The sequence below is a fragment of the Bombus pascuorum genome, chromosome 5, assembly GCF_905332965.1.
Source record: "Bombus pascuorum chromosome 5, iyBomPasc1.1, whole genome shotgun sequence".
Taxonomy (NCBI): domain Eukaryota; kingdom Metazoa; phylum Arthropoda; class Insecta; order Hymenoptera; family Apidae; genus Bombus; species Bombus pascuorum.
In genome coordinates this window covers 8822238-8839142 of record NC_083492.1, presented here as the reverse complement: position 1 = coordinate 8839142, position 16905 = coordinate 8822238, and the positions used below count along the sequence as shown (strand labels likewise).

Here is a 16905-nt window from a genome sequence, read left to right as displayed (position 1 = left end):
AGAGAGTCTAATTCTTCATCAGATATAGTTCAGAAGAATGGTCGATTCGATTTTTTCCGTTTCGAGAATCTAGTCGAGGTAAAATGCAGTCAGCAGGGGTTAAGAGACACTTTCTCTTCTTCGTGGTCGGCCGCCATCATCTCTTTGGCTTTTCGGCGATCCCGCTAAGTCACTCTCTCTCTTTTTGTTCGGACACCGAACAAACGATCCTGGGGTGTCTTTACAAGAGTATCTAGGATTTAGCAGATTGACTCAGTCATCGTCCTACTATTTGGGAAGATTACAAACCCAGAAGCTTTAAGCTACCTTTTCAAATACCGATCGAATCTACATAGAATTAGTTCGAAGAAGATTAATTTTGTTGTTGGAAATCATCAATTATAAATGTCAAAGATAAACTAGAAACGTTGGAACGTATCAGGAATGCATCTACTAAGTGTTTCAATTTATATTATGTACATGGTAAGACAACTTATAAAATGAGCAGATGTCATAGAAGAACGAAATCATCAGGTCGACGGACGAAGAAGATCTGCGAGCACTGGCGCACCGGTTTACAACACCTGGCGGAGTATCCCTCACCACGCATCTCTAGTCGACGTGGAGGGGATATAATAGCAAGAGTGGGGGTAGCGTACTGCCACTTCCTAAAACGAATTCGCGGCCTGTGCTGCCCCCACCACGTGCCTCCTTGAAGTCGCACAATGACGAGCACGAGGACGTTGGCCTTCGCGGGACGTAATTATCAGTCTCGAGGGAAACGATTTACATTCGATTCGAGGTTTCGCGGGGAAAGAACTCTTCTTTCGAATTGCCACGTTAAAACGACTATATTCTTTCCAACGATGAATCATTTTACTACGAAATATTTTCGACGAACCTTTTTACGCTAGAATTCCCAATGATACCGAGAAAAGGGACTTTTTCTCCTCTCTTTTTCTTTTCAATTTTAAATGGTCGACAGAGGGACGAGTCGATTCGAATCGACAGAATAGAGAAAAGCTAGACAAGCTGGACAGGAAGTTGCACGGGCGGATGTGCATTCTTCGCGTTGCACTTACCTGCCCTAAAATTCGGCCACACGAAAACCACCGACACAAAACTGTCTTTAGGAGGAGAGAAACGGCTGTCTACCTGTCCCGGACCCTTCTCACGGGGAGGTTATCGTTGCACACAGAATTTCGCCACATTTTCCGCTTCTTTTGCGTAACCGCCCGCGAAGCTATTGTACGAACCCCGACCTTCCTCGTATTCCAGAAAAATCTGATCGTCGAATGTGCTATTCTATCCGCTTTTTCTCAAAAGTCACCCTAAATCTTTTCCAAGAAATTTATCTCGTACATTCGAAATACTTTTACCTATCTTCTATATCGTAGAAATTTATAAATTCTTTCTCGATAGAAAAATAAAATTGGAAGATATAAGTGACATATATTTTTAATAATTTCGATCAATTTGGATGATCTTCTTATATGCCCTATGAACCATTATATACAAGAAAGAATATCGCAATTGATCAGTAATTAACGCGAATAATACTTCGAATGTCATTTTCCTGACCAGAACACTCGATATAAAGATCATCATATGGATGGAAGAAAAGAGACCTTGGCAAGATTTTTCATCAACGAAGAGAGGTTGCCCGGTTGAGGAGGCAACGTCAAGGACCAGTTCGAACGTCTCGCGATTTCCGCGTGCACAAGGTCGAGCAACGCCGGGTCGATAACTTCTCCGTAGCCTTGGTCACATCGTACATTCACATTCAAACTCCGTTCACTTCCTGGCCACATCGCGTTACGGCTCCACATTATCGATACTTTTCACGGCACTCGTGGATCAATGCTAAATTCGTATTTACGTATTTCCAAAATCCATTATTCCAGAAATTTTGAAGAGATCGAGTAAAAAGTATCAAAAATGTCGGCGATACTCGTTGCGATATTCGTTCAAACGATTTTCAGATCATTTTATAACTTTTGTACGGAATGTTGGAAGAAAAAAAGGAGTTCTAACGAAGAAGTTCGAACGCAAAGTCGAGTAAGCAAATATTTTTGAAAACGAAACCGGATCGAAAAGCGTCGAACGAAATATGCGAAGTATACGCGGATTTGTATTGTGTATCGAGTTCGAATTTCCACTCACCTTGCATCCCTCGCAGGAGTGTACCCCATAGTGAAAACCGGACGCTTTGTCCCCGCAGACACGACACAATACCGTGGTCCCGTCGAATTCTGCAAGAGAACAGAAAAAAAAGAAATATAGATTACGCACTGTGATTTCACTTGCACAATATGTATATAACGTGGACGTGTAACGTGTCGGGTTCACGTTGCTCTCCACGTGGCGGATAGCGCGCGTCTGGGAGGAGAAAGGTGGGAGAGAAAGAAGAACACTTTCTCCTCTCTCGCGGCGGGTTACAGCATCGGCGTGTTACAACTTTCTGCTTTCACTCGACTGTCACGACGTACGATCGTTTTTCAGTTCCACGAGATCCAAAGCAATTGGATCTCCTTAGACGTCGTTGAACCTGACCGAGATTTAATTTATAGAATTTTTTCAAATTAAATTCAGACGTTAGTTTCCGACAGAAAGTATTGGAAGATAAGTTTGGTAATAGAATTATACGTAAACGTGTCGTTTTTTTTTATCCTTCCGCAATTTTTTCATTTTTTTTTCTTTTCTAATTTTTCTTCAATTAATGGTTCCGAGTCGTACCTATGTTCAATTCAGGCTCAGGTTTTGCTGACGAAACGGTAGAGTCCATGGTAGGCATGTTTGGGCTGAGATGATGGGGTAACTGAGCCACGTGATAAGGGCTTGACATGCCCTGAGAGACACAAGACATGCGCGACACACTGGACGTGCGGGAGCCATGCGACGACATGCTCGAGATCGGCGATTCCGGTGCCGGTGACGTCGCGATCGTAGCCTGTGCGCTGCTATCCGGGGTCAGGATCATGATGTTTGTCTATCGTTCGATCACAATAACGAATCCAGAATATCTTAGGTTCTTCGATGTATCATCCACTTGGCACGGCACTGCACTGAGCCGAGGACCGACATCAGTTCACTACATGTTCCCTCGGTATCACTGACTAATAACCACTAACTCACTTCTCCTCGATATCACCAAGAAAAAAAGCGCTGCTCGAAAAATCTACGTAAGAAACGAATTCCTGTCTGCTTTCTTCTCCCTTTATCTCCAAGTCTGTTTATCGTGTAATGCACAGAAGTCGATCACGTGATCAAGTAACGTAAGGAACTCGACTGACCGGGGGAGTGAATCACACTAAGGGAAACTGACTCTGGTTTGCCGAGAACCTACCGGAACGAGGGGCAGGTGCGTTCTGTGGCGACCGATGAACACCTCGCCGGTGTTATACACTGCCGATAGAGTGGAATGAACGACCGGGTGGTGTAGCAGACGTGAGCGAGGAAGGAACCACGAGCGGAGAGAGCCGGAGGAAACCGTGAGCGAAAGAGCGCACGTATCGGGATGGCAGAGAGAAGAGAGAGTGAAAGTAAGTGTTCGCTCGAGGGAGGTTCGCGTTGGTCTGACTGGAGTTCGGCGCTGCCGAGTGTTGGTTACCTGGGGGCCGTGCAGCCCTTACTCGGAGCGACGCCGGTTTGTGGAGGGGAGGGATTGATGTGGCTGCTTGCTTGCCAGGCTGCCTCGACCATCTACAATGTCTACGCCCTGGCTACCTAGTATGTAGTAGAGGACACACAGCGCACCGGTGCGCTCTTACAGAGAGCCCCCCGAGAGAGTTCATCGTATTTTCAATGCTGGAGGTCACTGACAAGCGGCGGCTGCGGGCCCGGGCACCGGCGTCACGGGCCCAACCAATCGCGTGGCCGCACGCTGGGCCGCGTGTCCTCGCGATTGGCCGAAGCTTCGCCCCACCACTCGCCTCGGACCTCTACCGGCTGGCTCTCCTTCCTCCCATCGGAGGAAGTTCATCGGCCGAAACCTTGACTGAATTACCCCGCAGCAGCGGCCAAGGCCATGCGCCCTCTCGCTCGAGCCAACCAAGCCACAGTCCGTATACCTCTGTCGTTTCGCCTTCTGCCTTCTTCGTTCTTCTCTCTCTAACCTTGCCGGCTTCCTCTCGGCCTCTCTTCTGCCTTGCCCGAACCTCTTCTTTCTGTCTTTGTTTCCAGCGATCTTCTACGCAACTCCTTGTCCCGTTTCATCCTTCGATTTCTATGTCCCTTTTTCTCATACATGTTAACTATATGGTTCTCGAGAGGCTCGTTCCAGCTTCGATTTAGGGACATTGCGGGGTTTATATGCCTCTGTGTCGAGACTCGTCTTAATTGATCGATGTCAGTGTACTCTTTTAGAGACCGACGGTGAAAGGTGACGGTGCTCAGGTAACTTATTCTTCGGACACATTATGTTTAATGGCTTTTCTGTATTTGGACAAAGTTTCTTCGTTTGTAATGGTTCGGACTAGCGAACGTGTGTATATGGTTGTGTCGGTTTTGGGATCACGCTTGGTGTAATATCCGGTTACTCGAAATTCTCCGTTGTGGATCTCATTCATTAAAACAGATTTACGTATACTCGAAACACCGGAGGATCCGCGTTCCTTCAACTTTCTAAGAACCGGTAAATCGACAAGTTACGAATTACAGATTAGAGTCTTCCTTTTTACGATCTTTTCTTATTATCTTTCGTCGAGTAGTATAATCAGGTAGCTCGCGATACGTGAAATTTCATTGGATTTTATTGCCGTGCTTGCTGCTATTATGCAACGGCATTTATTAACATCAGCGACTTATATACTTGGTGACTCATCAAATTTCATTAGTGATATCGATTCAATTGTGCAGAACGGCCCTGAACTTCACCGAGAATATTAATTCACTCCCACTAGGCTGTTACTAGTTTCAATATTCTATTCTTTAAAAACGAAACTCCGTTTCCTCTACGAGGCGACAGGAATTTCCTGGTCACCTACTCGAATCGATTGTTCGGAGCTGATACAAAATTCGGGAGCGTGTACACGCGGCAAGGCGAGAGCCCAGTTCCGATTCGAAGGACGATAGGCACGTGCGTGCTCACGGGCAAAAAACGTGATACAAGTTCGATGAACTTGCCGCCGTGCTACGCCGTTTTCGTTGCCCGCTCGTAACGAAACTATCTCCAAATTTCGGACTAGCATTCGCCTTATCGTTTAGCGTCCTCGTGACTAGGCCACCGGCGATCGTGGAATTTTACGGCTGCACTCGGATCGGTTTACCGCTGATCAAATGATTCGCGGGCAGCCAGTGCAGCGTCGTGCAACGCGCCATTTCCTTTTTGGATAGAACTGCAGAACAGAAAAATTCGCTAACGTGTGTGCGATTGCTCGTTAGCGAAACTCTTGTATAACGTTCGCCGATTAATTGCGTTGTTTGCACCTTTCGTGATCTATCGCGTTCGAATCAACCCTCGGGTCGCTGCATTGTGCAACCACCCACGCGATCTACCTCTGCCACCTGTCCAATGACGAACACCTACGCGTTTCAACAATGCATGCTTCGAACTTGACTTCCTTCCTTCTTATTGGATCAATGGCCAATCGTGACGATTCTGTTATGTAGATTTTAGCAAGGTGTTTAGTGAAAAATGTACTTATAATTGTTATCGTTATTATTGGAGCAATTTATTGATATTATCAGCTAAAGTATTGCGTAAGAGCACCGTGGAATTATCGAGAGCAACTGTTAGAGAGTAAAACGTAAAGATGCGTTATTATAATTGTCTTGTCACTGTCTGGCTATTTATAATATCGCACATTGCAGTAATTGTTCAAACGAGACGATCGTAGCATCACAGATTTTTCCTTTTTACATAGAATGTTTGAGAAAAAGTAGAATTTTATATTCGTAGCGATGAATCAAACGTAGATAAGATATGGAAATAGTAAACGTGGTAATAATCACATAAAAATCATCGGGGAAATGTTACGTAATGATAGAGGAGTAATGTAAAAAAGTTATGAGAAAATACGAAACTTTATTTACTTTTCCATATGACGTGTCTTCCTTTCATTTGAATATGGCATTCATATGTGCAAATTACAAATTGACGTATGTACATACGTTTTGAAATATTTCTACCTTGTTCCACATCGTCTGGTATGCATATTCATTCACTTATTGGCGTAATTCAACCACATTATTTCAAATTGAGGTCATAAAATATCCTGACGAGGAGATTATATAAATTTACATTTCACGCGCTGAAAACGTCGAATCTAACTCTCACGTGGCGACTGCAACGATTTGAAAAACCATCCAACAAACTCGCCAAAGCTGGTGCCTCGATTCCCCTTTCTCGATTACAACGGCGTAACCCTACCTTCCTTAAGAACCGGAAGTGTCTCCCATTGTCAATTGGAAATCCCACGAAACGGTATGATCTAGAGCAAAGAAATACGATATTTTCGGAAAAAAAGCTGCGGAAGGGTCGACTCGATGGTGACAATAAACTGGCAACCCAAACACAAGACCCTTCAACCCTTGCCTGGACACGCAACCCTTTTGCGGCGCAGATTCAGGCACGGTCGGACGGTCTGCCCTCGTAAACGTTGCACCGACTTTTTTTTCCTCTTGCTTTCGGCACGTTTATGCGTTTATGAGGCAGCAATAAACGGCAAACTTTCTCCTGGACGGTGTGTGCACGACAGCCACTCGACCAGGAGTGGCTGAACGGTCGATGCAACGACACAGAGGTGTCACAAGAACCGAGAGTTAACGTCCACCATCATCTACGCAATAATTTATTTTCATGATTTTATGGCGCAGCTATTACGAGCTATGACTCTCTGTCCCTCGTGCCGTCCACCGTGTCGACCTTCTTCGGCTAAAATTGCTTTTTTCTCTCTTTCTTTCGTTTCTTTCCTTTCTTTCCTTCCTACGAGCATGTCCTCGTCCGTTTATTCCTTTGTCCTTGTTCCACGTTGCTTTCAATTAGAATATCCCATATAACGAGGATAGTGGATGTTTCTGTCTTAGTGGCTCCTTGCCCATGGTCGAATAGCTATTGAACGAATTTTTGGGTCGTGCCGGATTGGTCTATTGGCCTCGTTGCACGATTCGTGTCATAAACCAATTGGTCATTGAGTTGACAGGTTCTTAAGGATTATCTCGCTCAGTCGTGGTTGAATATCGAAGACAGGACTCATTGTACTTGGTTTCAATGGGAAGGACGTAGCGTAATTCATTGTGTCATTTGTTTCGACGTGCATTGACTGAAAACATATTTGGCTATCTGAATATTTTCTATTGAATTTCAATTAATTTCGTTGTTGTAGAAATTGCCTTATTTACTTTGTTCTAGTAAAGATAAGTTTCTTTTAAACGTTGTTCAATCATCGTGAATAAAACCTGTTAAAATCGTGGTCGAGTATTTCTATGACCAACTGTGTATGCTATATAAAATTATTTATTATATACAGTATAGAAGTATGTACAGTAAACGTATACAAATTTCCGACCATCGATTTAATGATATTCGTGGTTTCGTCATTGGACGAATCCCAAGTATATTCGTAGCTTTTAATGCTTTGTGTTATTGTTGCAAAGGAAGTGAGACGGTTCGTTTTACCTGTAAAACATTCGTTTTCGAAGCAATTTCATCCTTCACTAGGATCCAATGAATTTTTAATTGCTAAGCGTGTCGCGGAAGATCATTCAAGAAATGCAAATTTATTCGTTAATTAATTCATTCGTTAAAGTAAATGGAAACAAAAGAGCGAAGAAGATCGGTTGATTGCATAAAATCCTTGGGTGAAAAAGCATCGAGCTTGGCTGGCAAATCGGCGAGGTATCAACGGCAAAGTTGGACGGACCTCGAACATAATGGCCGGCGGCGACGGAGGTCAGACGAAGTCGTTTCCTTGAAATCGGCTAGCGACCTGCAGCGATACGCATTTATATGCAACGAATACACCATGGCCCTCGCGTGGTATCTATTTTTAATCGGTTAGTATAAAGCGATCGCACGTGTCGGCATTATTGGACTCCAACGAAGAATGATCGGAAAAACGTGCCAACAGAAAAAATAAAAATAGAAAACAAGAAAAATACTAGCTCGTCCCGAAAATTCCTATCGAGTTTAACAAGCATATCTAAATGACATGCTAAATTTTAATTGTCTGTTTATTCCAGAAGATATGCGACATACTTTTTTATTATCTTCCAACATTTATCCCTAATCTTTCATCAATTTTCAGTACAGTACGCTGTGGACTATTTGCAATTATTGCATCAATGTTTTCATCAATGGAGAGCGGACTTCAAAGTGTTTTTGATTTTTACGTATTCGTCTGTAAATTCAGGCAACTGTTTGTGAATAGTTCTACGTAGATAGAGAGTTTTAGAAATGTTGCATAATCTCATTTAGTGTCTCTCTGATGATTTTCCTTTTCTACAAAATTTTAAAAATAATAAAAGTTCTATTAAAAATAATAAAAATATCTTCCTGTATCTTTTAAATACCATAATTTTCAGAGTTCAAAATAATAAAATGGAACGATAAAGCGATGAGAAGTAATTTTAACGATACTTTTTATCTTAAAGATATAATCTCTTAAATTACAAATAAATTTTATATATGTTAGGTAACTTTCATTTGTTTCGTGAATAATTGCGAATAATCTGTAAGAAATCAACGAGACAATTTCTAATCGCTCAATGTTAAGAAATAAAAAAAGAAAGATTTTTATTTCCAACAGCAGTAAATTAGGAAGAGGGGCGCGAATTAAAATTATTTATAACAATTTACAAGAGTCGTGGACACGCGAGAATATTCTCAAATCATCGAGCAGCCACTTCCTGCCTATTGTGCAGGGAATTGGATTCCACCTGCAGTTACTATTCGGAGCTAGTTATCCCGGTTGAACTAATTACGATAAGTATTCTTCGCCTCCAGAATATTCTCGTACCGTTGGCTAATTAAATTAATTGTTCGAATCATAGTTGGCTCATAGTTGGATATTAGCTGCTTCTAATTGTAAGTTAAAAATTCTTAAATGAAATTGAATCGCTGAAGTTTCGAATTAGAGTACTGCTTGTAGTTGATAAAGTTCTGGATTCGATTAACCAACGTAGGCGGCAAAATTTCGAATTCGATCGCTCTAAATCGGCAACAAAATTCCAAACCCACCCATTTTATCGAGAATTCCAATCTCGGTAATCCCGTGTATCATCGAAATACGTACTAGAATTCGAAATTCGATGATCCTAACTAGGCGAGGGTTTTTAACGTACCACTGTTTTATCTAAATGACCGGCTTTTTGTTTAAACTCCACGAACAACAGAATAAAATTTCATATTCGACAATTTTAACTTGGAGCGAAATTATAAATTCTATTGTTCGCTAGCAAACTTCTCCTACCATTTCATGTATGGAAATTAAGAGTTTCCTGAATTAAGAATTCCAATGAGCCTACACGTGGAAGATAATGGAACGTGAAATTCCATAATCTTCTGGATTTTGTCGAAAGAATTTCAAAATTTCAAACTCGATGCTATACGTATAATTGCCAGCTATAAATATTACAACACCCACTCGTTACATCCATTAAGAGCCCCTAACAAATTTTACAATATTTAGTATTTTACATTAAAAGACACACACAAACAAATCGAATGAAGTAATAACAAATTCGTAACAAAATACCTAGACGATAAAAGCAGTGAAAAGTATACACAGTTTGCGCTAAATATCAGTCGATGTGCTAAAATCGTACTTATGGTCGTCAGCGTATTGCGAAAATAATAAAATTAAATTAAAAAGCTGTGCAATAAAATAATTATAATAAAATTGTAAATAATGAAATTCTCTACATCTGCAAACTCTCGAGAGTATCTTCCACCTCACTCCAAAATAAATTCTACTTTGAATCGCAACGTGGTCGGAGATTCCAGCGTTCGATTCAACAATAAGAGAGACATCGCGTCGAAAGCGGGTACGTGTCGCGTTCGCATAATCTATCGCGGCACCCGAGAAATTTATACGAACGATTATCCGGACGTGCGGTTGGTCGACGACCTCTAGAACGCGGTAGAAAACCGTCGTTTGCGAATTCATCGTCCTCCTTCGTCGTTCGTCCCTTCCGCGAATCTCCTCAACATTTTGACGCGTCATATGCCCACTGGTATCATCGTACGATCATCGGCCGCTAATTATGTTAATCGTCGCTTGTTTGTTGACCGAACTAGACGAGGAATGCGGTTCTCCGACGTCGGGTTGATTATTCCGGGTAATTGAATTTTCAGTCGAGCCACTATATCAAACGGTAGTTAAGGGAATTAATTGGAAAGATTTACAGTAGCTAACCGATGTTAAATAGTGGCGATTGCCTAACTTTTCATCGCAAGAGAAAATCGGTGTTGTTATTGTTTGAAATTGTCACGTCTCGCGACTCGCGCGATCCGTAGCGCGAAAATAAAATTGATAAATTCTCTTAAACCGAGATAATTTAAAACGTTTATTCGAAACCGTGTTTAGTATTTGAAGTGAAAGGCAGTTAAAACCGCTAAAAAGTATACCTTGCGAAAACTCATCTAACTATGTTTTTATATTATGTTTTTATGACGATATTATGACAATTTAAATTGTAAAGAAAGTCGGTAGTTGAACAAACGTTGGGGATCTTGCCAAACATTTTCAAAAGAAAGACCCCGACGTTTTCTCATCTCCGACGGATATGTAGCCACTCAGAGAAGTTAGTATGAGAATATTTATCGTTCGGTTATCGAGTAAATTAATTACCGTTTGTCTATCGAAGAATCATCACTCGTCAACCGAAGAATTTCATACCAGTCAATTGTTAATATCGAAATTGTTAAGGTTATTCGATGTATGTGAAATGAAAGAAACGCGTGGGTAAATTGCAAGTTATTGTAAGTATATATATATTGTGAATATTAAAGTACAAAGTGTGGAATACAATGTAAGCTGGTGCAGATCCGCACGCTAGCAATGTTACCCTGAGACTAAAAGAACCCTGAAACCAACGTCGCACGTGTACCGCTTATGGTCTGTCATCGACGCATTCTTTTGTCTATCGATGACCTCAGCGTTTGAGAAAACCGAAGACCAGATGTAGAGTTTTCTTAGAAGTGGCGATCACTTCAACAGAAATCAAGTAAGATTCGAATAAATCATTCTATATTGTTAATTTACTTTCGAACAACTTAATCCTCTCTCGTGCCAGTATTCCCGCACATAGCAGGTTAGCCGAAAGTTGAGCTTATTGTCAGTTGCATTAGACGTCAGTCGACGCTACCTTCTCGTCGGCGACTAAATAGAACGTAACAGAAATAAATATTATCGTTGAATCATTTGTAACAGATGTTTTGTTCGTATGTATAAGATTAATGGTTTTTCAAGTTAGGTTAGTCAAGTGTCTCTATAGGCAACGGAATGAAATAAACGGATTAAATAAAGAGAGATGGTGCGAGTAAATAAACTGGAAGAACCAAACTGCGAATGACAGATTATTAAAGGAAAATGTGACAGGCAGATTTCGTTTGTTTCCGTTAGAGCAGAATTTTTATTTACATCGATTAATATCCGCAGTTATATAACATTATATAATTAATATACATTTACATAAACGGTAGGAATAAAACAATTACGAATGTGTTATTCGCTTGATTAGTAAGCTGGATGGATTTAACGTTTCGTTTCGACTACAAATTGCAATAACGGTGATAAGCGGTGTGTCTTTATTGCACAGTTAGAAGTGATATAACTGTCGAGGGAGGTAGGAAGCATTAAATTATCGACAGATAACACGGAGAACGAGATTCTGCGATGGAATGTCCGATGGTACTTAAATCAATCGTTGCTCTGATCGATCTCGCGTAATTTAAGGAGTTTAATTCGATTTCAAGACATGCTTTTCTATATAATTTCATTTATATGAAATTTATAGTGCGACGTGGAATTTTAATCATTGCTGTTCCAGCTAATTCAAATTATATGATCACAATAGCGCTTCGTAACTCTCGTTCAATCAGAACTATTTATTTCTTACATCCATGTAAGTATACATATCTACATTCATATTTACATTACACCGTATAATCTACCTTTACGTTTTACAAACATAATTTACATAGAAACATATTCTTAATAAAGCTACGCACCACTGGATATTTGTAGAATATTTCAATATTACTATACCTCTATTCTTCCAAAATTGATCAGCCGTGTGTACGTGTATTTTATCGAGCAAGCAAAGCAAAAAAAGATCTACAACGATATTAAAAATCGAATAAAATACCAGTAGCATAATCTATCCGAAGTCTGCCTAAACGAGCCCCAGCGAACGTCGAGCACAATGGCAAGCAAAGGAAAGAATCGCAAAGTCGTTTTCATCGGGGGACCAGTGAACGTCTTGGTTAACGAGATCCAGCCCCGTAAACGGGAACGTTAATTGGCATAAACAATAAGCAGTAAACGCCACGCGAAGAATTCGTAGCGTTAGCCTGAGAAAGTTGAGACAATTACACACAGCTATGAGCTAAACTGTTTTTCCCGTAAGGATGGCGGGGTGTTGCGGACAAAAGATAAAAATATAACGAGCCACGGCATAATTAGAAGGCATTTCCACACGGCAATGGAGTCTTCATTGTGTCTACCTTGCCGTGTCCTTGGCACTGAACGACCGGTCGCCGACCGCCGTTTTGCCTTCGTAGGCAACTTCCTAGATCATCGACACTTGGTAACTGGAGTGTCCCCATATTGATGACCTCCTGAAGAATTTCTTCCAATTTCTTCGTCATGATAAAGTGGGAAATCCGAATTGGATATTATTTCAGCGGATATGATAATATAATTTCATACTGGCCAGGTCGTGTTACTTGCTATAACGCGCAGTGATAATTGAAATGCCCTTCAAAATTTTCAAGCACGCTGCTCTTTTGTGCACGAAGCTTTCAGAGTATTTATCTCCGACAAAACATAGGCCACGCGCGTTCGAGAGACGTCGGAACCAAACATCAATCATTTTCCTAATCTTTACAACGTTCGAGACTTTTATGGAAAATTTTATGCAAAATAACATAATACGAAACACGACATTTCTATCATCCTGTTGTAATTTCATTCTAGAGCAAATTAAGTATAGTGACAGTGACATGGTTTACAATCGCAAGATTCACAAAGAATTCAAGAATCTCAAGAAGATTCGAATAGAATAGGAAAGAGCATAAGGATAAGAACGTTTAATAATAGATATAATGGCTGTCATATTGTTTTATTATACTCAATTACATATCGATTCTTTCCACTAACAGCAATCGACCGGCAACGATCGATCCCAAGGGAATGGATAATACGAACGATCTCCTTCGAAAAGGAAGAATTCGTAAAGAGTTGGATGTTAGTCGTGACGACTGAGATTCCGTTGCATATTCCAACGATTATTATAGATTATTATCAAGCGTAGCTATTAGATGAGTTCGAATGACTGGCCAATGTTCGATCGTTACAGAATCCATCGTCGATCGCTTCCTGGTGTTTTCTCGGCTATTACATGATCAGACTGGCGACTATGGCGGCGGCCACGGTCGCTCATGCACAATTATTGGGCGCACGCCTTCGCGCCATATTATTAAGTAATATCGTAACATTACATAGTAGCATCAAGTGAAACGTTTCGAACAAGACCATCGAGAATATAGATATTAGTGTCGTATTCTTACTACCTATCACCGCTATTCGAGTACATTTTAATTGCTTTTAATTGCTTCGACCATTATTAATCGTTGCAACGACGATGTCTTTCACACGCTTCGTATATGTCGAGAAAAACTATTGTACAGTCGAGAATATTTGATATATAAATTAAATCTTTAAAATAATACTTTACTTTTTACAACCATAACACACTCTCTTACTCTTTGCACATGATATTCATTAGCCTAGCGTTTTATTCTATTCTACTTAAGAACGGAGCGCACACAGTATCTCTTTATCCAATCTCTCTATCCTACGAATATTAAGAATTTCATTAACTTTTTCCATTAAGAGTTCAACAAGCGCAAACAGAATTACACCGTATCGAACCTAATCAGTGTAAGGGGCGCCGATCAACTTCGGAGATTGCGCAGGAAACTAACGATTGTGAACATTATCGTTCAAATTGCCCCTGAAACCTAATACTTTAATCCAGATTAGTCAAGTTGGTAACTAATAGCAAAAAGAACCTAGAGAAACTTGAAAGGTTGTCTCGTGCCAGCTAAAGAATTATTGAGTTGGCAAGTAAGTGATTGCGGATTTTGCCAATACTACCTAATGACAAAATCCGCAATCATTTAGTTGCCAAGGCAATAATTCACGAATTCGTACGGCGTGACTAATCCGAACGAGATTTATGTTGCAACGCCTCGAGTAAAAGCAAAAGGATAAACGCATCGATATTACAGCGGTGTCTAAAATTCTCGAACGTCACCTTGGTCGATCCGTTAACGGCTGGTATCGTTGCGTGGCTCGGCGCGTAATTACGCGAGTGGGCCTTCGTGCGAGTCCCTAGCGGGGCCTCCATTGTCCCGCGGCCCGTTCTTTCGTGAGAAAGAACCACCTCAGAGATTACATATTGCGATAATAAGGTGGTAATCTCGGGAAGGTGCAGCAGGCGTGCAGAAAAGAGAACGGTGCCGCGTGCGCGCGAGCGCGTTGCTGTTCGCGGTCTGCGAGTTCAGCCGCTGTCCAAGCAATATTGTTGCTCGCTACCAACGTTGCTGTTGCTGCTGTTACGCCTTGTGTAGTAGTTGGCGTTTAACTCTTGGCTGCTGGTTGTTGCTGCTGCTGCTGCAGGTTCAGTGACATCAACGCACGCATGTGCGTGACGCGGTGCGCGCACCGTTATGCCCATAGCCTGCCCTATAGCGCCCACTGCGGAAGTATAACCATATAACTTGCCGGCGCGCCGTATGCGCGACGATCGACCATCGATCCACCTGGACGATCGCTCGTTAAGACGACGATCCAATGAAAAGCTAACACTAAGCTACGCTATGTTAAACTCAGTTTCAAAGTATTTGTTGCAACGCGTATATACGTGCATAGAGGAAACTGTTTCCATCGAAAGGCAAGGTAAGCTGCGCTAGGTTTTCAGTTTCGTCGAAATTTAGCGCAATTTAGATGAGTTTCTGGTCTTTGCCGGTTTTCATCAAAAGGCAAAATTTGCTGCAGTTTAGTCCAGCTTTTGGCGCAGACAATTGTACGTACCGTACCTATACCTATTCAAGCAAATATTTGTAAAGCTAGCATAGCACAGGTTACACTGTCAACTTTCTGTATGCAGAACCGAAAATTCTCAAAGCTACCCTCAAACGATTTACCGATAAGAGTTTTGGAAATTTTAGATGGTACGATGCATCCGTACGATCGCTCGTTACACCGCCAATTCTCTGCGAGTCTGTCAACTTTCTACGATCGAAAGATCTCGAAGACTTCCTGAACTTCGTTTACCGATAAGAAACCGCGGTTCTGTTTCAGGTGATTTTAAAAGCGTTGCAATTTTACGGTCGGCAACGTTGATTTTCAAGAGATTCGAAGATTTTTCCTATTGCGATCTTCGTGAACGTTTAACGTCCAAGCTATTCTCGAAAGCTTGTACATTATAAATAAACAAAAAACACTGGTTTTGGAATCGTAATAAGCTTGACTGTGAGTTTACATTCTTGCGATATAATTGAAACCCAGCCTCTTCTTGCTACTTTTCTTCTTCGTGCTAGTCAACCATTCATGAAAACGACAGTCCTCACCAAAATAAAGAAACGGAAAAGAATAAGAGGAACGGCGCGCGGAAGCGGAAAAAGAGCAAAGCCAAAGGGGGAAGTTCAAACGAAAAAGAAAAGGAAAAGAAAATGGGAAGTTGGTGGAAGGAAGGCGGAAGGTTTCGGTGGGCGTGGAGGAGCAGCTGGCGTCGCGAGACGTGCTTGCAGCCGCTACACGCGCATTAGGATGCACGCTGCGCTCCGTTGGCGTAATTCTTTTCATGCGACGCGTGTCCCCGATCATATCTCGCCCGAGAACCACAGTGGCCCGGGATCTGTGTCAACGGCACCGAACGGGTTCGGTATGCTCGTTCGGAGCAGGCCTCGACGGAATTAAATCATCGAGAGCTCCGAAATCGAGAGCTGCCACACCGCCTCGCTTTCGACCTGCAATCGATCGCTTCTCGTTCCACGCATGAAACATCGTCCAACGCTATCGCATCAAACGATTGACGTCGAGAAACTGTCGCCAGATACTTGGATCAAATGGAAACGGGTCTGCTTTTGTTGAAACACAATGAAGGATATGGTTCATTAATTGGTTCATGGATTATGTTTTGGAAATAACGAGTGGTCTTCTTCAATGGCCAATGTATAAAGGGTGTCTATTGGGTGGATCGAGGAACAAGTGGGAGTGGAACGAAATACCACTGATGGAGTTTTAGTTATCGAAGTTGGGCTATTGTTACGCGTAGGTGAGAGAGGATTGTCTGGCTATTTTGTACCTGATGCTTGGTGAAATTTTTTAACGAATCTGTGAATCGTATCTGTTTGTTAATTGGCTTCTCGATAAAGTTAAAAGAACTGTAATTGCTTTTAACAAGGCCGTTTTATCTCCTTACAGTACTGTCGTTTAAATGTCTCATCAGGTCGTAAAACGAAGATGATATACCAAAAAGGTTCTACAAAGATACGCTCGTAAAGATAAAAATACTTATCGACGAAAGCAAAGATTTAGAAAATTGATCTAACAAAATTGGATATTACAACTTAATACACATACATTAACGCGTCTTCCATTTACAATACATGTCCTTCTATCCTCAAATAAAACAAAGAAATAGAACGACGAAAGCAATAGCAATTAAAGCACACCGATCGATGAAAGAGTAGGG

The 16905-nt window shown here is 41.5% G+C and overlaps 2 protein-coding genes and 1 long non-coding RNA gene across 6 annotated transcripts in view; 1 reads left to right on the top strand and 2 right to left on the bottom strand.

The window, feature by feature from the left end:
• LOC132907266 (large ribosomal subunit protein eL32) overlaps positions 1-13901 on the bottom strand; it is a 258415-nt gene extending 244514 nt beyond the window's left edge. The window contains exon 1 of the mRNA XM_060960202.1: positions 13897-13901. The gene's annotated coding sequence lies outside the window, so the exon portion shown is untranslated. The remainder of the gene's footprint in view (positions 1-13896) is intronic.
• The window catches only part of LOC132907241 (nuclear hormone receptor E75), a 216708-nt gene that overhangs the window by 17312 nt on the left and 182491 nt on the right, over positions 1-16905 (bottom strand). For 3 of the 4 annotated variants that reach the window (XM_060960137.1, XM_060960138.1, XM_060960139.1), the window contains exon 2: positions 2143-2231. In XM_060960137.1, coding sequence (XP_060816120.1) covers positions 2143-2231 — 89 coding nt within the window. Of the gene's footprint in view, positions 1-2142; positions 2232-2715; positions 3576-16905 lie in introns of those variants that run through there. The other variant, XM_060960135.1, reaches the window with a different exon arrangement.
• The window catches only part of LOC132907269 (uncharacterized), a 241955-nt gene that overhangs the window by 208467 nt on the left and 16583 nt on the right, over positions 1-16905 (top strand). The window lies entirely within an intron of this gene.